Source organism: Lathyrus oleraceus, chromosome 5 (assembly GCF_024323335.1).
Source record: "Lathyrus oleraceus cultivar Zhongwan6 chromosome 5, CAAS_Psat_ZW6_1.0, whole genome shotgun sequence".
NCBI lineage: Eukaryota > Viridiplantae > Streptophyta > Magnoliopsida > Fabales > Fabaceae > Lathyrus > Lathyrus oleraceus.
In genome coordinates, this window is record NC_066583.1 from 616,718,522 (window position 1) to 616,740,843 (window position 22,322).

Genomic DNA, 22,322 nt, shown 5'->3' on the forward strand with positions numbered 1-22,322 from the left:
TTCCTCAGAGTCTGGTCTTCAGAGTCTTCAGATCTTGTTTTTCAGAATCTTCAGAACTTAAGCACAAAATCTTGAAGGTAAATAATCCTTCAGAGGCTCTTCAATCAAAGTCACAGTCAGAAGCTTTAGCACAAACGTTCATCAGAACCGTTGTTTAAGATCTTTCTAGAACTTGAGAGCATCTTGTAAAGCACTTGTATTTATTCACACTCAAAGTGAGTTGATTCCAGAATCTAATGACGTCACACGTTAATTCTTTAAAGTCAGAACATGTTAGAAAAAGTTACGCACTAGATAAAAACCATTAGTGTACAAAATTATTCTCTAAGAAACAATTCATTGTTATCATCAAAACTAAAGGCCATATGTAGAATCAAATCTTGTTATAACACATAATAGTTGGTTTATTTAGTTGAGTTATAATTCAATATTGATCACTTTGTTTTTGTTTATTGATATTGATCACTTGGGATTAGTGATTGAGAGAAAGTGAGAATGGGCTTCTCATATTTAGAGGGAATCCTAAATAGAAATACATTAAGTGTAGAATTAAGAAGATGGGCATTGAACAAATGGCTTGTTCATTTAATACACTTTATACTAATTCTATTAAAGAGACGATTTCCTTTCTTGGGTAGAGTTCCCTCCAGACATAGGCATTGTTTGCACTGAACTAGGTTACCAATTCTCTTGTGTTTATTATTGTTTTTACTCTGATTCATTAGTGATGTCATATTATTTTAAATATGGTTTAATAAGTTAGACAAGTTGTCCTAGACATCTGGTCCAACATGTGTCCCTTGACGAATAGAATTTCAATTGGCATTAGAACATGCATCCTGTTCTTTTTGGGTGAGCTCCAGAGAAGATATTTTCTGTTTAAATGGATAACACTAAGGATGGAGGGTTTGTCAATAGACAACCTATTTTGGATGGCAAAAATTATGATTATTATAAAGCCAAAATGATTTCCTTTCTCAAATCCAAGGGCAACAAAACATGGAAGGTTGTGGTAAAACTTTAGAAACATCCTGTGAATATCTCTCTAGATGGTACATCAAGCTTAAAGCCAAAAGCTAGATGGACTGATGCAGAGGATAATGAAGCACTTGGAAACACCAAAGTCTTAAATGTTATTTTCATGGTGTTGACAAGAACATATTTAGATTGATTAACACATGTACTGAAGCCAAAGATACATGGGAGATTCTCAAAATTGCTCATGAAGGCACATCCATGGTTAAGATGTCAAGGCCATAACTCCTCACTACAAAGTTTGAGAATATGAGAATGAATGAAGATGAATTTATCTCTGACTTCAACATTATATTTCATGACATAGCCAATACTTCCTTTTCATTAGAAGAGAAGATGTCCGAAGAAAATCTAGTCATAAAAATAATAAAATCTTTGCCTAGGAAGTTTGACATTAAGATGACAACTATTGAAGAAGCCCAAGACTTAATAAACATTAAAGTTGATGATCTTATTGGGTCTTTGCAAACATTTGAGATTTCCATAAGTGATAAATCTAAAAACAAGAACAAGATCATTGCTTTTGTATCCAATACCGAAGAGGATGAAGATCAAAGTGAAAGCCTTTTAAATGCTATAATACTTATTGGAAGAAATTTCAACAAATCCCTAGGGAGGTTGGACAAACAATGTAAAACAAGTGTCCTAGACAAGGGGTCAGACATCAGTGCCTAGAGCAAGAAAAAATATGAAGAAAAACATAATCAAGGCAAAATAGTTCAATGTCATGAATGTGGGGTTTGGTCACATTAAATTTGAATGTCCTTATTTTCTAAATAAACTGAAAAAGGGACTGCCAATATTTTGGTCTGATTTTGATGATGAATGTGAAGGAGAAATAACTAATAAAGTGATGGCTTTTACTAGGAAATATGACTCTTGTAGTGAGTCTATGGATGAAGGTATCTCAATAGTAGAGCTTGCTAAAATTTATAGAAAGCTTATAACTAAGTGTAAATCTTGCATAAGGGAAGAAAAATAAAAGAAGACCATAAGTGCTCTTCTCCAAGAAAATGAGAAACTTCTCTAAATCATCACTAGGCTGGAAGAGGAGGTAAACTTGTTGAGTTCCAAAGTTGAGAATTTGACAAAGTCTGAAAGTATAATGACATATGATTTAAATATGTTGGATGTTATGACGGGGAATATGAAGGTCGTAGGGTTTGACTACAATTCCATGAACAAGAAGTCCAAAATTATCACTAAGAAGTTTGTTGCTCCTGAAAATAAAATTGAGTTTCTAACAAAGGACCACATGTCCTAGCATCCCGCTCAACATGTGCACCCTCACAAAAGAGGCAATAAGAAATCATCTTGGAGGTGTCACCACTGTGGAAGATATGGCCATATAAGGCCCTTTTGCAATGTGTTGTATACATCTCCTAAGTCTTATAGTCAACCAAGGTCCAAAGGAAAGAAAGAGAAGAAAAATCAAGCAAACAAAGAGTGGAAACCCAAGGAAATTATCACTTGTATTATAGCCCACATATCCCTCAGAGTTTCCTCAAGTGAAGATTGGTATTTTGATAGTTGTTGTTCAATGCACATGACTGGTCAAAAGAGTTATTTTGAAGAGTTGAAGCTATAGCATAGTAGCTATGTTACTTTTAGTGATGTAGTAAGAAGAAAGATCAATGGCATAGGCAAACTGGTCTATCTAGGTCTTCTTGGGCTTGATGATGCGTTGTTGGTAGAAGTATTGACTATAAACTTGATTAGTATCAATCAACTATGTGATCAAGGTCTGAATGTGAACTTCAAAAATTCTGAATGTATTGTTTCCATCAAAGATGAAAAAGTTTCTATGAAGGGTTTAAGATCCAAAGAAAATGGATATATGTGGATCCCTCAGTCATCACCTTGTATTGAGAGGAAGATCATAAGGGGAAAAGAGAATCCAAAGAAACCTAGGGTTTCTGAATCTAGAAAAAAGGTTGATAAGAAAGATGTTGTACCCCTTCGGATGATTGTTCCAATTGATATCTCTAAGAAGGACGAAAAAATCCCTAGTAATTTCACTAAAAAGGTAAGTCCCTATATTCAAGAAATCTATGTGCATGGTATTGAAAAGGTCATTGAAGCTATTGATGCTTATACCACTAAGAATTAGGTTGAGTATGGTGAAATCAAACTTGATCAACATGTTGAACCCAATGTTGAACCATCTGGTACAAGATCTAATGAACCTCTTGATAAACCTCATACTAACCCCACTTCTAAAAATCCTAAGGTGGATATACCTATTTTTAATCCTTATTTGAATGAGATATTGGATGAAAGTAATGATTCTTCTTAATATTTGAGGAATGAGAATCCTCAAAACAAAGAGGATGAAACTCATAGTAAAATGAATGAAGAAGACAATGAGGATGGTGAAATTTCCATTGCCAAAATCATGAAAAAGATTGTAGAAGAAAAGGCTTCTCAAGAACCCACTCTAACTGTTTTGGAAAGATTAGCTAAGTCTATTAATGATAAAGCTAAAATTAAAGAGCATAAGGTTGATACTCCAGAGGCTATTATGAAGATTGTGAAGCAGATAACTCCTAGGACAAGTCCTCTAAAAAACAAGATTAAGAGTCCTTTTAAAACCGCTCTTATGAAAAAGAATACTCCTCAGATGTCACCTATGAAGAAGAGGAGAAGAGTTTAAGACAAAAGTGAAGAGAATAGCCTATCAAAAGAAAAATTGCTCAATCTAGTGAGTTAGAGACAAATATTGAAGTTGATGTCCATGACATTGTGCCCATCATCAGAAGAAAAGTTAATGGAAAAAGAGTTATTGTGAATATTTAAGTTGTACCTTTGGACAATGTATCATTTTGCTCTGAATAAAGTATTCATATATGGAAATATGTGTGTCAAATGAGAGTTTCTCAAGAAAAGGAGTTGAGTAAATAAGCCTTGAATTGCAAAGAAATTGTATAACTGCTGACAATTATAGGATTGATGAAGACAGATACTAAGATTGGCCCCTGTTATGAAAAGCTTGTTAGGAAGTTTATTGTGAATGTCTCACTTGCTTGCAAAGATGAAGAAATCCAGGATTTCGGGAAAGTTTATGTTAGAGGAAAGTATGTTAAGTTTCCCCATGAGTTATCAACAATTATCTTTGTAAAAGCAAGTCTCAAGGATCTAATAAGACTCCCTTAATAGACAAGATTGCTAATGAGATAATTGTTGGACAAATGAAGAAATGACCCAACAAAGGGTTGCTCCATATTAGAAAATCAAGTGTGAATTATGCCATAATTAATAAAATTGGTGCGTCCAACTGGGCCCCCACAAAACACAACTATAGTATTATTGTTTCCTTGGCCAAGCTTCTCTTCATAATTGGCACTGAATCCAAGCTAGATTTTGGTGATTATGTGTTTGATCAAACAATGAAGCATGCAGATTCCTTTGTTGTTAAGCTTCCTATAGCCTTTTCTTGTTTGTTGTCTAGAATCATTCTAAGTCAATATCCTAAGATTATTAAACCTCACAAAATACCAAACAAGAAGGGTGAGCCTATGACACTTGATAAGAAACTATTTGTTGGGACACATGTCCCAGATATTGTAATGCCTCAACATTAAAGTCAAGCTACTGGTGGGAGTTCCTCTCCAATCTCCAACATCACCAGAAATGATGTGTTACTTGAGTTAATGGAAGTGTCAAAAGTTCTACAAGACATAATAACTGCAAGTATAATCAGGAAGAAGAAGATAGATATATTAATAAGCTTGATGAAAAAGGAGGAGGAAGTTACATAAGAAGATGGTGATGACAGTGAAGAGGTAGAACAATCTGATGGAAATGATGGCAACACATAATTCTTAAGTTCCTAAGAAGTAGAAGTTGAGAGTGAACATGAGGAGTCTGGAAGTAAAGAGGATGAGGACAGTTCTAAAGAATAAGTACCTATTACATGTTGTGATAGACATCAGGCAAGTCATGTTGTGTTTATTATAGTTGGGTGTTGATCAACTATAGTTTTTTTCTCTCTCATTCAGTTGTCATGTTGACTCTTGTTTTTGGGCATGCTTTAACCTTATGGTTTTTGTATTAACTATATTGATGCTTTAGCATCATTTTTAACACATATCCTCTTGATTGTTGATGTTTCTCTACTTTTGTTCTACCATGTGTATGTTCTAACATACTGACCTCTGTGTTGAATGATTAATTTTTTCTGAGGAAGACCTTTGCCAAATTATGGCAAAAGGGGGTAGTAATTGTGTGTAAGGGGTAGTATTTCCTGACTACTGACCTTGTAAGGTGTGGAGTTATGAGCGATACTGACATATGTTGTTGACTCTGTGTGATTGGTAGTAACTATTCTGATCTGATTGTGTGCACACTTACTAAAGCATCTGGCTTGGAATTTGGCCCTCAAGTCTGTGTGACTTTGTGTGCATATTTCATTTTGTGTGTTAGTAGTAGCTTCTGAATCTTGTCTACTGACTACTAACTGTGTGTGCATGCATGACTAACTGATCTTGAATGATTGCATGACTATCTGCTATAGAGCATCATTGTGTGTCTGGTTGACTGATGTGTTGCAACCACATATCTTCTAACTTCTATTGATGTTGTGTGTTTGCTCTGATGTATGTTGTTGTCGATGTTTCTGTTGTTGCTACTGTTTTCTCTGTGTGTGGTGTTCTTAATGCTTTGCACATCCTGGATGTTGTAGAATAATATATTTTTTGCCAAAATTTGTCAAAGGGGGAAATTGTTGTTCCTTTTTGGATTGACTTCATTATGCAAGACAACATGGTATGAACAAATGTTGGTCATGATGTTCTAGCTTGTGTGGCACATCTGGCACCAACTGATTTTATGAAGAAAGACTCATGTGGGAATATATGTCCCAACATATGGTCCTTGTCTATAGAACAAGGTTATTGATGTGTGTGCACACTTTTCAGTTCATTGGAGTGTGTGTTTTGGTTACTTGTGCAACAAGGATTGTTTCTATCTTTTAGAAATCTGATTTATTTAATTAGGTTAAATTTAAATAAATGAGATTTAAATTTAAATTCAAATCAAATCAAATCTTTTGTGGAGTTGTTTTGGAGAAACAAATCCTAACTGAATCTCCTATAATTCTAGACGCAATCAATGCTACTAATGCCCATTGGAAAATCCAAAATTGGATTGTTATATATATGACTCATTCCATGCCTTGAAGATGACGAATCATAATGATAATTTGTGTTTTAGGTTTAGTTTGTTGTTTGTGTTAATTGTATACCACGTTATTGCTCCAGTCACATGTCATAATAGTTGATTTATTTAGGTGAGTTGTAATTCAATATTGATCATTTTTTCTGTGATTATTGATATTGATCACTTGAGATTAGTGATTAAGAGAAAGTGTGAAGGGGTTTCTCATATTTAGAGGGAGTCCTAAATAGAAAGACACTGAAGGTAGAATTAAGAAGAGGGGCATTGAACAAGGGTCTTGTTTATCTAAGACACTTTGTACTAATTGTATTAAATAATGGACTTTCCTTCTTATGTAAAGTGTCATTCAAACGTAGGTGTTGTTTGCACTAAACTGAGTTATCAATTCTCTTGTGTTATTTATTGTTTTTACTTTGATTCATTAGTGTTGTCATATTATGTTAAATCTGGTTTAACAAATTCGACAAATTGTCTCAAACATCTGGTCCAATATCTGTTCCTCGAGAAACAAAATTTTAGAAGTGATGATGATTTTGAGCTTTCGGTACAGTGAAGAGGAGGGATCCATAAAATTAACACTCAAGTCAGTATTTGAAAAAGAAGAATGAATTCAAATTATATTTGAAACTTGTTATCTTAATTTGACATCTTCTTTATATCTCTAGAAGGAAATAACGAACTTTCTATTTGTCAGTTTGTTAAAAAGTGAATTTAACTAAAAATAGTAGATAATATCTCTCTTTAGAAGTGTAGCTATAGCTATAGGTTTATCTAACAGATAATTTTGCTATAGAATAAAAATGACAATTCACTTCACTCTAGTATCCTAACAAAAACGAAAGCAAACATTTTCTTAGATGATCCCACCTATATTTGAACTAGGTGAATGATTTCCTCTATACTTTCTTTGGCATGCATATGAATGGAATTGATCAATATATTTGATTTATTTTACTTGTAATAATGATCGGAGAGAATAGTATGCAATATAAGACACAATAAAATAATTATCGGAGAGAATAGTATGCAATATAAGACACAATAAAACCAAGTGAGGCCATCATGATTTTGGTTTCCATTTCGAATGAAAGATGAGCTGGTAAAAGGTGAAAGCGATGTAAGGCAAGGACAAAACAGCTTGAAGTTATCTTTTGATGACTATCTATGATATGTAGCTCCCTATAGTATTGTCATAGCCAAGGCACCATATAGAGTAATTACAAATAGCTACAAGTTGTAGAGGTAGACTCACCTGCATAGTTACTCTCAAATGTGACCAACAAGATAAGATGAATGACCAAAAAAATCTTCACGTGCTTATGGGGCCTATAGCATCCTTCTTTAGATATTTTCTCACAAATTACATCATTATCTCTTCCCAATCTTACTTTCATACTTATGCTCTTCAATCTTCATGCTTGTTACCCCACTCAAAATGTTTGTCTCCATTTTTTTCTTCAATGAGATTTATATTTATCTTAAAATAAGTTATATTGGGCACATTTATTTTAACTTTAAAAGATTTTATTTTTTGCATTTTTTAAAATAATTTTTTAATTATTTGAAGTTTTTTTTAATTCATTTTTTATAAATTAAAAGATTTTTCTGGATATGATGTAAATAAATATATATTGTTGAAGATTGAAATATAATAGTAATTTAATATATATCTCAAAAATATTTTTTATGGAATTATATAAAATAATTTAAATTAAAATGATTTTTTTTAAATTTTAATATTCAAAATAAGTTATAATAAAAAGGATATGATATCTAGAATAGCATTTTAAAAATAATTATGTAAACTAATTTTTGATTTAAAACTTTTTTAAAAACAATTTACATAAAACAATTTTAAACAAAAATATGTATTGCTATGAAATACAATTTAAAAGAAGCTGAAACAAATAGGTCTATTATTTAGCAATTTAATCTATTCTAATGTAAAATAGAGATCAACAGAACCGGTAAACATATATAACAAATGATATATGTTTTCTTATATATTTGATTTAACCATTCTATTAATCAATTTAATCTATTCTAATACAATATAGAAATCAATCTAACAAATTTAGAAAAATATTTAGGTTTTATTTTAGAGTTTGAAGGGGAAATGAAAGGTTTTGGGAAGACGATATGTAAAAAGAACCATATGGTTCAAGTCAAAGTCTCTAAAAAAACGTCATAGAACATGACGTCTGCTAAGCTTTTCTGGACAATCAGTACTCACTTTACGTCTCAATCATTGTATTGCACTGTGATAACCATGTGGTGATTGTTCTGAGGGAGGATGTCGATGACATCTCTACTAAAAATGGTTATTTTGACTCTAGCTCCTTTTTTGAATCTGCCTCATGGATGGAGGGTACGATGTTCGCCGTCAAAACTTGTGGGCATACGTCCGAAAGGAAGAGCCAAATTCTTCACCTCTGACAAACCCTCATGTTATGTTGTTGAAAGTCGCATCCGTGTCAGTGGGCATTGCGGCACTCTGTTCTTCCATCATGTTATAGAAGGTGACTGAGGAGGTTGGTGAATGAGAATAAGTGTAGCCCGGATTAGTTTTATTAAACACTACGATGAGAATCAATTGTACTTGTTAAAAAATACAATGAAGACAACCCCTTATTGTGTAGGGTCGTCTATGGTAGTTATGGTATTTAGTTATGCTTAAGGTCAACTCACATAGAGTTGTGAGAAGCTTTGTGCATAGCTTTATATGAGAAAGATTAGAGATCCCCCTTCCATTCTTGGAGCAAGATATATTGAGGAATTTTTGTATCTGGAAAGTGGTTGCCCTAATTCTTTCATCAGAGAGGTGGAGCAGTGTGGACATGTTCTCCTTTAAATTATGGGGAGGCGGTTTTTATGTTGACTCTCTTTCTCTCTCCTATCAGTCGCCACTGGAACACATGACCCACATTTACTATGCAACGGTAATGTAAATTGATTCTAATGACGAAAGCCCAATAGAGCGATCTCTCAACCAAGTCACCGCATGTTAGACGATCTTAGGTCCTATGTCTGAACCATCTGTCACCATACCAATGTTAAGGAAAAAGCTTATATCACATATTCTTAAGCCTCCTTCTTAAGATCTACTCTCTCTATTTCAAAATAACGAACTGTCGTTTTAATAAATAAAATTTATTTAAAAATGAATGTCATTCTCACTTTTCAATATAACAATTATTATAATTCTTTCAATTGTGTTTTTTAATAACTACTTTGTACGCTTCTTCCAATACTTTAATAAGGTTAATTGGTGTGAAAAAACCTTAAACAACAATCATTTAAAACGAAGAGAAAAAAGTGAGAGAAATTCTTCTACAATACTCAAACCTGATCCCAAGTTAAATTTGTCATTTGGATACTCATAACAAGAATTGATGTTCATTATTATTTTATTTATTTATCTTACAAAAGTTATTTCTTTATCTATTTTTCCAATAATATATAAATGTATCGTGTGGTATGCAATATGAAAGTTTTATCTTTTTATTACTTTTTATTTGTTTTAGAAGTAATTTTGGAGATAATTACATGATAAAAGTTAAAATAATTTATATTTTAGACTTATTTATCATTAAAGAATGTTGCTTATTACAATACAAATAGTAAATAAAGCAACCTTAGCACAAGAGTAGTGAGTGGTTGATATTTTAGCAGTAAGACAACATTACTTCCACTCTTCTTAGCACTAACTAGCAACCAAATTAGTTAAACAGTGCAATTAGGAAAACGTCAAATCTATATTATCAATCTTTCTCATAGTAAAATTATACACTTAAATTCATAATAATTTGTGGTCATCAATCAGTATTACAGTATTAAGTACATGGCCTATGCAATTCTTTTCTTTTGTTGCTTTCCAACTCACTTCCATATTCTCTCCCTGACACCACAAATCATCATTTTGAACTTTCAATTTTCAAGGTAAGAGTTTCTTGAAAGTAAGCTCTTGAATCTTCATGTCCCAATTCTAAATTCAGAACATCGAAGAGTGATGAGAAATAAGTTCAACAGCCATGTGAACAACAGCACACAGGATGGGAAGACAAACCTTTTTTTACAATGATTTAGATTCTCGAATCTCACTACTTTTTCTCTTACCATTTCTAGAAAAACTAACTTTATAATCATTTTACTATAAAGTTTAAGCTGCTTCATAAATCACAACAAATATACAACACAAAGTTACATACACAACAAGATAGTTTTCCTACATAACTCAGCTTCAGGTATTTAAATTTCTAGCATAGTTTTGTATGAATAAATTGTTCTATGCTTTCTTTGATTTTAATTTATTATGATTTCAGATCATTAATTAGCTTCCTTATGTGTTGTTCTATTCGGATTAAAATCTATGGTCCTGATATTAATAGAAAACAACACATTTTCAAACTGATGTCTCCCAAAGGTCCCAAGAAAAAAAATTTGAAGTTCCTCTCTCCAATTATTTTATCAACCATCATTATCATTTGACAAAAGCACCTAAAAATGTGAGGTCCTCAATTTTTTCAGTAATCCTACCGATAAGGAACACTAATTAACAATATCAAACATTTATCATTTGAATTCGGATTTATACTGTGAATTAGTCTAGTGACTAGAATTTCACGGATGTCGTGGATTTGAACCTGCACCGATGTCGTGAATTTGAACCCGTGCCACGCACTCTAATGTCTACACATATATAATATGTTTTTAATCCTGCATTGCAGGTCAATTTTATGTTTTTAATCCTGCATTGCAGGTCAATTTTGATAATAACAAATTTGTAACAAACTCTAACTTCCATATATTGCATTGTGGCAACTACATGAAGGTAGCTACTAGTTAGCTATGGAGCATTTGAAGAAATCTCCATCTTCTTCATCATCGTCATCAATGAGACCATCATTTCCAAGAGATCCTCGCGGCTCCTTAGAAGTCTTCAATCCAACCAGCAACTCCAGCTCGCCGGTACGCTCACCGTCAAACCTGAAAAATTGGACGGAAATCGAAGAGCCGCGCAACGAATTATCCGAGCAACATAACGAATTCTCCGATGAAGTCACCAACACTTCCTGGATGGCAATCAAGGAAGGAGAAACCGGTGCCGCAGTACAGAGAGCCGCCGAGTGGGGATTGATGCTCACGACAGATGCTGAAACTGGAAAACCACAAGGAGTGGCAGTTCGAAACTCCGGCGGAGACGAGCCGAGTGTCAAACTTGAAACGAAACGAAACTCCAATAACACCGTCAGAACTTCCGGTGAGTCTTCCGACGGTGATGATCCCCGCGGGTTTCCGAGAGTTTCGGAGGATTTAAAAGATGCTTTATCGGCTTTTCAACAAACTTTCGTGGTCTCGGATGCTACCAAACCCGATTACCCGATTTTGTATGCAAGTGCGGGTTTCTTCAAAATGACGGGTTATACATCAAAAGAAGTCATAGGAAGAAACTGGTAATAACCGTTTCTCAGAAATTTTTATTCTATTTTATTATTTCAGTAATAACCGTTTTTAATTCGGTTCGGGTTAGTTCAGTCGGTTTTTACAGGGTGCGGATACGGATCCGGATGACGTGGCAAGGATAAGGGAGGCGTTGGAAGGTGGGAAAAGTTTTTGTGGAAGGTTACTTAATTACAAGAAGGATGGAACTCCTTTCTGGAACCTTCTCACTATTTCACCCATCAAGGATGATGATGGCAATGTGCTCAAGTTAATTGGGTAATTAGTGACTATCTTTTTCCCTCTTAAATTTTTACTATTATATATTTGATTTTTACACTATAGTGTATGTTTGTTCACCTTCAAATTATCACTTAATATTTATAGAGGTTAATTTTTTACTATAGATTCCTGCAGTAAAAAGAATGTAGTTATAGGGCCAAAATCAAATCCATTTATTCATATTATTGTTTTACTTTTTGGGAGATGGTTGGGGACCAAAATGGACTTTTTTTGGTTAGTAGACTCTTGTCACACGAGGTGTGTGTTGTCTGTTGCAAAATTTATAATACAAAGTGTGGGGCAAGGCACGAGAGAATGCATGAATTTCACTGTGATGACAAGGACCACACTGTGTATCGTTTTCTTTATAACTTAACAAAGTTCCAAAGACGGCTATGTTTAACTGTTTTACATGAAATATTCGAGATTATTTATAAGCTTTTTTTGATATTTTGGACATAATGGTTCTCCTTTTTATTTATAATCTTTATGGTATACTTTTGGGTGTGGTTAAAGATTGAAGCCTTTTGAATTGATTGCATGTGGACCTTGATGATGTGTAATGAAAAGAAAGGAAATTAAATTAGTAGGGATGGTTACCCTATGTGTTTTGTTTATGTTATGTGGCAGAATGCTGGTGGAGGTTAACAAACATACCGAGGGGTCCAAAGAGAAAAAGCTGCGTCCAAATGGATTGCCAGAATCCTTAATTCGATATGACGGTACGGTATATTGGAGGGATCTTCTTCCATTACATGCAGTTTTTAATATCATGAAAAAAATAAATAATTTAATATCAAATGTTTTTTTTAAAAAAAGAAACAAAGACACAAAATGAAGAGTAAATAGGATAAGTAATGATCAAAAGTACCTATCAGATGAGAATTTAAAAATATGCAACATAAAAAGAGTTGAATTGTGAAAAAAATGCATAAACAATCAAAAAAAGGAAAGTGAATATCAAACATGAAACTAAAATAAACATATCTTTTTTAGATAGAGTTGTATTTAGACACATTAATATTAAGTATTGTATAAAATATTATTGAAATTCAAGTAGTTATGTTTCATATTGACTATAAAAAAATATATTAGATGAATAAGAGAAATAACTCATATCATAATAATAATAATAATGTATTTTCGTATGAAAGTTTCAAACTAATTCTCCTACCTTACCATGTGATGTAAGAGATTTTAACAGTGTTTGTTCAACAGCACTAACATCTTGTGTATTGCAGCTCGTCAGAAAGAGAAGGCTACATCTTCTGTATCTGAGTTATTAGAAGCCATGAAGCGCCCCCGGGCATTGAGTGAATCCGGACAACGTCCCTTTATCAGAAAATCAGGAGGAGGTGGAGGTTCCGAAGAAGATGAAGAAGCAGTAGAAAACAAATCAAGGAGAAAATCTGATAGTGTAGCTTCTTTTAGACCAAAACCACAAGGAAAAATTAGACATTCTATGGAACGAATCAGTGAGCTGCCTGAAAATAAACAGAAAAACTCTCGTCGTGGTTCTTTCATGGGGTAATATATGGTGATTTACTTAAGTTATACATGTTCTTGAAATAATCATTTATCTCTGCTGTAACTTTTTTGTTAAGTACATGCTTAGAGAGACAACATGGACCTAGAAACGATATATTGAATTTCGTGTGTTCGAGTGTTTTCGAGCAAAATTGTTGTTGATGAATTATACAAATTTTATGCTTTTGCCTCCAAAGATGATTTTTAACATCAATTCTGTTATGCAACTCATTTTACGTGGATGTATCAAATCATAAATCACTTCGCATTCAAATTAACTTTTTACCAAAATCAGTTTTTGTTACGGTTGTATGATCATTCTATTTCAGAGTGGACTATTTTTCTATGTTCAGGTTCATGAGGAAAAGTGATTCCATTGATGAAAGTATAGATAATGAAGTTATTGTAGATGTGAGCTCTGGGAGTGAGGATGATGAGAGGGACGATAGTTTTGAATTTGATGACAAAGAAAAACTGAGGGAAAAGAGAAAAGGTCTTGATCTTGCAACTACACTAGAGCGTATTGAGAAAAACTTTGTCATTACTGATCCAAGGCTTCCTGACAATCCTATAGTAAGATACTTTCAATCATTTGTATTAAGGTTTAGTTCGTCTAAAGTGAGTGATTAGTAATTCACTTTAGAGGATAAAATAAACTATCTCAACAGTTTATGATTGAAATTCTAACATATTCGTGATTTGTTATGCATGCAATATTACATATTGATTTTCTCATCAAAATGTTGAGATTACTTACTTTAGTAGAGTCAGGATTTAACTAGGAAACTAAAGTCTGTATTTGGTTAAATTTTTCAGATCTTCGCTTCTGATAGTTTCTTAGAGCTTACAGAATATAGTCGTGAAGAAATCTTGGGAAAAAATTGCAGGTATATTTTGAAAGTTTTATACTATTTAATAATGACAAAAATTCAGTGTATTTAGCTTAATTACATGCTAATTGGCTATTTAGGTTTCTGCAAGGACCAGAAACTGATCCAGCAACTGTGAGAAAAATCAGAGAGGCAATTGACAACCAAACAGAAGTAACCGTGCAACTAATCAATTATACAAAAAGTGGTAAGCTATTGGATTTTAACAGGGAAAATCACTTCATAGAATTTTAGGCATGTTTCTCTAAAATGTTACAATTATTTTCCACTTGCTGTTTAAAATATTTCCTTGCAATTTTCAGGGAAAAAGTTCTGGAACTTGTTTCATTTACAACCTATGCGTGATCATAAGGTACAGCTTATGATAGTCTTCTGAAGATGTTGCATTGTTCAATACCTTGCAGTACAAATTTTTGTTTTGGATATTACGCAATGTAATATTTTTCTTGTTGGTTAAATAGGGAGAGGTACAATACTTTATCGGTGTTCAACTCGATGGTAGTCAACATGTAGAGCCTCTTCACAATTGCATTGCAGAAGATACTGCAAAGGAGGGAGAACTATTGGTTTGTGTTCTATTAAGTTCTTCGTTAGTTTAAGTACATTGAAATTACATCATTAATATCCAAAAAAAATTCATTTATTTTCAGCTCCTTTTTCACATATAATATTTGTTGGCAGTGTCTATAAGACTGTAACAAAAGGAAAATTTGTTCAATTTATGAAACATTTTTCTATGTTATAACAAATTCATATGAAATTCACAACAGGTAAAAGAAACGGCAGAAAATGTTGGTGAGGCAGTGAAAGAGCTTCCTGATGCTAATCAGGTAATAAGGTGTAATGGTTAGTTTTTTTTCTTCTAAAGTTCTATTAACTTCTCCTTTCTGACATCATTTTTTATGAACTCAGAAACCGGATGATTTATGGATGAATCATTCAAAAGTGGTTCGCCCCAAACCTCATAGGAAGGATGATGATGCTTGGAGAGCAATCCAAAAGGTATTATTTTCACATTTGAGAATGTGTCATGTTTTCTAAATTTCTTGTTATTTATTACTTATGTTATATGAGTAAAGATCTAGGAATTTATTTTACACTATGGTTTTGCAGGTTTTAGAAAATGGAGAACAGGTAGGCCTAAAACACTTTAGGCCAATTAAACCTTTGGGGTCTGGAGACACCGGAAGGTTTCTTTCTTATTTTTTCTCCCTACTTATCTTTTCCATGTACGAACTAGATACCTCTTCATGATATTGTCACTTCTAGTAATTCTACAATTTTTTTGAAGGAATTTTTTAAAATTCAAGTGAGCTCAAGATTTTATAAAACTCTGTTAGTGTAGTATCCCAAATCCATATCATTGTCATATTCCTTCGGGGACTGATATCATATGTTACTGCCATGTAGTGTGCATCTGGTGGAGCTAGAAGGAACTGGTCAATACTTTGCAATGAAAGCTATGGATAAGGGTGTTATGCTCAATCGCAATAAGGTTCTCAATTTGATTATCCAAATTTACCGATCCAACTTTTAAATCATATTGCATTATGTAGATGATGATGCATAGAAAAATGTTTCAGAAACCATCATTAATTGAAGCATGTATTTTAAGTTATAGAGCCTTTTGTACTATTCACAGGTGCATAGAGCTTGCACTGAAAGAGAAATCCTTGACATGTTGGATCACCCTTTTCTTCCTGCATTATATGCTTCCTTTCAGGTTTGAAACTCAAATATTACTTTCCAATAAGTGACTCAGTAATTATCATTTATGCATACTAGTGTTACCAAAATCTGGTGGGAACATGATTTACCCATTTCTGCACAGAAAAAGCTTGTAAATATTACGTGCAAATATCAATATCTCACACCATATTCCTTTATCACAGACACTTACTAAAATTTATGGAAAATGGTTTCATGGATTATATTCAATTTTTTCACCATTAAAGCTTTTATATATTGAATTTGTCAAATATTTGGAACTTTAATGATTTGCAGACCAAAACACATGTTTGTTTGATAACTGATTATTATCCTGGGGGAGAACTATTCCTGCTTCTTGACCAGCAGCCAACAAAGGTTCTCAAGGAAGATTCTGTGAGGTATATTATGCTACTTTCAATATCATTTTTCAACTATGTCTACCACTTCATTTGTTTCTCTACTTTTCTTTAACTGACATTAAGTTCTTGATATTTATAGATTTTATGCAGCTGAGGTAGTGATTGCATTGGAGTATCTTCATTGTCTAGGTAGGTTCTTATTCAGAAGAAAGGCACACGCACACACTTGATATTATTATGATAAAATCGTAGTTGTTTCCTTCTCACCTAATTTATAAAACTGTCTTATAACTTGGGAGATGTTTGATTAAAAATACTTTTGAAATTTTGGATGAACTAAATTATCAAGCTTCAATCATACAAATATGTATTAAAGTTACTTGATCCATACTACTAGCATTTACATCAGTGTGATCCTATGAACCAGAAAAATTCAATCCTTCGCACGAAACCTTGCGGGAAAATGATTTTTAATGTGTAGGCTCAGATACCTACTAAAACAAAATTTAGTATGACATTGTTTGGCGAAAATTTGCAGGCATAATTTACCGGGATTTGAAGCCAGAAAATGTGCTGATCCAGAGCAACGGACATGTGTCTCTAACAGATTTTGATCTATCATGTTTAACATCTTGCAAGCCACAGGTATCCTAGGCAAGAACTTCAGATAATGTGGTTTTTAGCAATATTTTAACTGAAGTCACTGAACGGTTTCTCTTTGCAGCTTATACTTCCAGCTATAGAGGAAAAGAAGAAGAGGAAGAAGAAAAAGAACAAGGGACAACAAAAAAATCAACAGGTTCCAATGTTCATGGCTGAACCAATGAGAGCATCCAATTCTTTTGTTGGCACGGAAGAGTACATAGCTCCGGTTTGTATTTCATAGGCATATTATATGCATGATTCAGTTACTTATTTCAGGAAGAGTGCACTAATTAATATACACTGTTAAGAAAAATGTTCCATTATGCAAATATATCATATTGCTTCTATTTGAACTTCTTTGGAAATGATTCATTTCTCAGATTTGTTGCAACTGATATCTCAATTTTCACAGGAAATTATAACTGGTTCAGGTCATACTAGTGCTGTAGATTGGTGGGCTCTAGGTAACTTTTATTTATCGTTTAAAAAAACACATTTATGAACCTATATCAGTTTCTTAATATTAAAAAAAAAATCGGACTTTCTTTTAGGTATTCTTCTATATGAAATGCTTTATGGATATACACCATTCAGAGGAAAGACAAGACAAAAGACATTTGCAAACATTCTTCACAAAGATCTTAAGTTTCCCAAAAGCAAACCGGTAAATGATATGAAAAACTTCCATGAACTTTGCGAACATAAATTAAGTGATGTATATAGTAATATGGAACAAGTGTTTATGCAGGTAAGTCCCCATGGAAAGCAATTAATTTACTGGCTATTGCACAGAGATCCCAAGAACAGATTGGGTTCCCTTGAAGGAGCAAATGAAATTAAGAACCATCCATTCTTCAAGAATATCAATTGGGCTCTAGTTCGTTGCACGGTAACACTATGTTACTGTTACATTAATAATTTTGCTTTAATTTTGTTGTTAACTATTTGATTGGAGCAATTCATATCTTAACAGAAACCTCCTGAGCTTGATGGTCCTATCTTACTGGACAATGATGAGAAGAAAGAAGCCAAAGAAATTGACCCTGGCTTAGATGATTTACAGAAAAATATTTTCTGAAAGGTTTTTTCTTCATTTCTATCTCCATATATATATATATATATATATATATATATATATATATATATATATATATATATATATATATTTTTGGCCATACCTGTATTCTTGCGGTGACTAGTTGTTATAGTTAACATATCATCTTGTTGCTGTAGGTTTAAAGTATGATAGAGTGGCATTCAAGAAACACATGATGAGTGTTTGAGGTTTTGAAAAATTAGTGGAATTTTAATTTCTTGCTTATGTGTGGTGTAAAGTTTGATAATGTAATTCTTTGTAATTTGTGAAATAGAAATAGAATTTCTTTTTTAGTTTATGATGATTAATTTATCTGGCAATCCAATAGAGATGGACTATCTTGCACTTAATCTAGTCTAGAAAATCTTGTATATTTTTGTTGTAATAAGAAGTAAATTTAAATATTAAAAAATAAATGTATTGTTAATGGCTAGACATAGTCATATAGGTGTAGCGGGGTATTCGTTACCATTAGAGATATTGACTAAATCCAAGGTAAACCATATAAGTCGAGTCGCCACCGCACTTCTATTTATCCAAAGAAATGGTTAGAAAGCGAACAAAAAATCTAAAAGTTTTATCGAATCAAAAACTAGTAAAAATGTCAGAGATCTGCGTAAGGGGGTTGGTTATGCAATGGGAAGGTTTTAAGCACCAAAAACATCCTAGGTACTCCTAGGGAGCCCTTTTCATAAGTGTTGTTTTAGTCTAAAGGGTGTAGGTATATCTAAAGTACTATTTACTAAAAGGAATGTTAAAAGAAAATGACTCGCAAGGATGTCGCATCCACTACCTACGTATCTCATCTGAGTATGAGAATCAGAGTCTTCGTAGCTCGGCTACCTATGTGTTAAAGAGAAGTGTGTTCGGTAAGACGTCGCGTCTTATGCCTACGTATCTCATCTGGAATGAGAATCAGAGCAAAACGTAGTTCGGCTAACTTGGGGTTAAGGATTACCATCTGAACATGGACTTACAAAAGAGGACATCAGCTGTGTCAAAGGAGGGTGGGCAGTGTGTTCAACGTCCTAGCAGTAGGTGTCGCAGCTCGCTGAATCGAGTCTTAGGCAGTTACCTCTTTGCAATAGAACGAACTGACATGCCACAAGATCGGAGACGCACGGAAGGTCTAAAAGTGGGGAAGCTATGCTCTAGAGTTGTCACGCAATATGGACCTATGTGTTAGGATTTACAAAGGGGAACATCTACCTAATGTTAGCATGCAAAGAATAGGGGAATTCTACCTATGTTATCATACAAAGGGTTCTACCTAATGGGTGCTACCTAAACGGAACAAGAGTCGACGAATGGAGCGTGGAGAGGAGTTACGGATAAGGGTAGATGGCGATGCCGGAGGCAATCGACTTACAGGTAGATGGCGATGCCTTAGGGAATCGACTTACAAGAGGATGACTGAATGCGTGCTGGTTCTGTTAAGTTTTGAAAATGATTACTCGACATTGGATCGAGCTTTTGATCTTATTTTAAAATGGTTATCGGATGTTTGTTTTAATTCTTGTATTAACAGGTGACTAAAGAAATAAAGAAATAAATATTATACACTTTATAGGAGAGGGGTACATTTGTTATGAATGGGGATTGTTCATGGCAAACAAACAATAAGAATATATGCCTCATACATCATACAAGTAGGCAACAGTTATCAATCCGATCGAATAAATAAATAATATATAATCAAACCAAAGAATCAAATAATAGAGCATTTAAACAATGCATGGGAGTATGAACATGTTAAATAATCAAGCAATAGAAAGCATGAATGAGAGAAACAAGTATAAAAGATAACAGATGAATCAAACAGATGAAAATATGCACACGAAGGGTCCACTGAATAATTTAATCAGGAAATGAGGTAAGGACCAAATAAAATCAAGGTAAAAGTCCTCTAATATATGGCATATGAGATGAACGAGGGAGGATCAAAAGATCTCTTCAATTGCCATAAACAATCTCTAAGTCAAACATCGAACATAAAGAAGTCAACTTAAAAAATAACAAATAAATAGCAAATTAATCAAGAAAATTATGAAAAATTAAACTAAATGAGGTGGGGTCAAGACATCATCATCCCCCAAAAATATTTTAAAAATAACGAAAATTGGTACATAAATTAATTAAAATAAAATAAAGGTCAAACCAAAAGTCAATCAACCAAACTAGGTCAAAAATAAGTCCAAAATAAATTAAAAATATGAAATAAAATTCCAAGAAAAGGTCAGGTTGACCATGAGACAGTGGTCAACCTTCATCCCAAAAATCAAATGCTAACAATAATTTGAAGTCATAAAAGTAAAATCAATAAAAAAAATGCTAAAATGGACCATTTAGAATAAATAATTAAAATAAAATATTAATATTAAAAAAATATGAAAATAAAAATTATATAAAATTAAATAAAATGTTAAGAAAAGTGAAAAATATTTTTGGGTAATTTTATGGACGAAGAAAATATTTTAAATAAGAAAAAGAAATACGAAAATGGAAGGATTAATGGTGATGAACATGGTAAGCAAGCGTAGATATATCAAAACATGGCCATGGAAGGGATGATTACCTAATGGAAAATATAAGTGGAATGGAATCTGATATGTGATGAAGCTTTGCCTCCTTTCCACGAAATTCAATGCTCCTTTAGGGTTAGGGTTTCAGCTTCTCAAATAGGGTGGATTAGGTGTTCTCATGGGCTTTTTAATAAGTGATTTATCCATAAGAATAAAAGTGTGAAGTGAGGTGTAAAATGTTGTTATTTTGGGCCAAACTTAAGTGAATGGATTTCCATTGCATGGCAAAAAGAGGTAAAAAAACGTGACTGGTTTGTGCAGCATGCTTAGAAAATCTGATTGGGTCAGCCAGACCCAAAATCTGCCTAGAAAATCAAGTCATGATGCCCACTTTAAATGAATGTATCTCTCAAACCATGGATCCAAATGAGATGATTCCAAAAGGATGTGAAAGAGGACATGGCAAGGTACAATTGTTGTGAAGAAAGTATTTTCAAATAATGCCTTGAAGTACAAGAAAACTGGCCAAGAAATCTTGACAAATTTTGAAGATTTTGGACTTAGAAATTTTTCTAAGTGTCCTAAAAAAATGTCTCACTTTGACTAAGCATAACTTTCTCAATTCTAATCCAAATGGAGCAAACTTTATATCTCTAGAAAGCCTGGAACAAGAGGAACAACTTTCATGTTGGAGAAATTTTCAAATGGAGCTTTTATCTTGATGCAAAATAGGCTTAAAGTGAGTGCAACGATCATGAAAACTTGCCATAAATGGAAAGTCAATCATTTCTAAATTAAGTAACTTTTCCAATTCCTGATTAAATGATGAATCCATGATCCAACCTTGATCAAATTTCACATGTAGGATCCCCTAGGCATGGATTTTGAGATTCCACTCTCAAAATGTCAGGAGTTGACTTTTCTGGCCCCACAGTTGACTTTTGCCAAACTGTCTGATTCCCGATTCCATTGATCAATTGAAGCACTTCTAGCTCAAATAAAGAGCTGATTTTTTGTATGTAGACCCTTGTATACATATGGAGGGCCATGGAAAAGAGTTTCACCCAAAGAATCAGAAATAAACTGATTTTATACCAAACCCTAGTTTTATGGCAAAATGATCAGAAACTGATTGCACTGATTGCCAATGGATCTTTCTGAGATAATTGTGAATCTTCCTAGGCCAAGATGCCTCTCTAATCATGACATGGATGAGCTCCTCTACTTCCAACCAAACATTGTCTGTTGCAGGTAGCCATGAAACCCTAATTTCTGATTAAATCCAGATGAACACTCTGATAGCTTTGAATCCTTCACTGATGAACTGAGGACCATAATAAGATACTTGGACCCCCCCTGAGACCCTTGAGACTTGTATACTTAGAAAATGAAGTCCAATTCTCAATCTTGCTTTTAGTGGGCTCCTTCTGTTAAGGAGTGATCGATCAAAACCTGATCTCCATGTCACTAATGCAGTATGCAATGAGTATGACCTGATATGATGCTAATGAAGTGTAAAACATAATCCCATGCTTCCAGGAAAAATGAAGGGTAAATTTTGGGGTATTACAGCTGCCCCTATTCAATCAACTGGAAACCTGAAAGGACGATAGCAACGGCTTTCACACTTTCGAGGTATCAA

General features: G+C 33.4%; 1 protein-coding gene across 1 annotated transcript; it reads left to right on the plus strand.

Annotated features, from left to right (window-relative positions):
* Window positions 1-10,038: 10,038 nt before the first annotated feature.
* Window positions 10,039-18,456, plus strand: LOC127087104 (phototropin-1). The gene is made up of 24 exons (XM_051027955.1): window positions 10,039-10,454; window positions 10,970-11,663; window positions 11,746-11,928; window positions 12,562-12,653; window positions 13,173-13,458; window positions 13,812-14,031; window positions 14,275-14,345; window positions 14,429-14,535; window positions 14,651-14,700; window positions 14,810-14,914; window positions 15,119-15,178; window positions 15,261-15,350; window positions 15,462-15,538; window positions 15,759-15,843; window positions 15,991-16,071; window positions 16,353-16,456; window positions 16,557-16,606; window positions 16,956-17,062; window positions 17,142-17,288; window positions 17,475-17,526; window positions 17,614-17,726; window positions 17,811-17,951; window positions 18,036-18,143; window positions 18,296-18,456. Exons 2-23 carry the CDS (start codon window positions 11,059-11,061, stop codon window positions 18,138-18,140), a joined length of 2,931 nt encoding a protein of 976 aa, XP_050883912.1. The 5' UTR covers window positions 10,039-10,454; window positions 10,970-11,058; the 3' UTR covers window positions 18,141-18,143; window positions 18,296-18,456.
* Window positions 18,457-22,322: the final 3,866 nt, after the last annotated feature.

Excerpts from the sequence above, each read along its gene's own strand:
- LOC127087104 (XM_051027955.1), top strand. The coding sequence starts at position 11,059 with ATGGAGCATTTGAAGAAATCTCCATCTTCTTCATCATCGTCATCAATG. Across the intron at positions 13,459-13,811 it reads CGTCGTGGTTCTTTCATGGG|GTTCATGAGGAAAAGTGATT; the intron begins GTAATATATGGT and ends TTCTATGTTCAG. Across the intron at positions 17,289-17,474 it reads CGGAAGAGTACATAGCTCCG|GAAATTATAACTGGTTCAGG; the intron begins GTTTGTATTTCA and ends CAATTTTCACAG.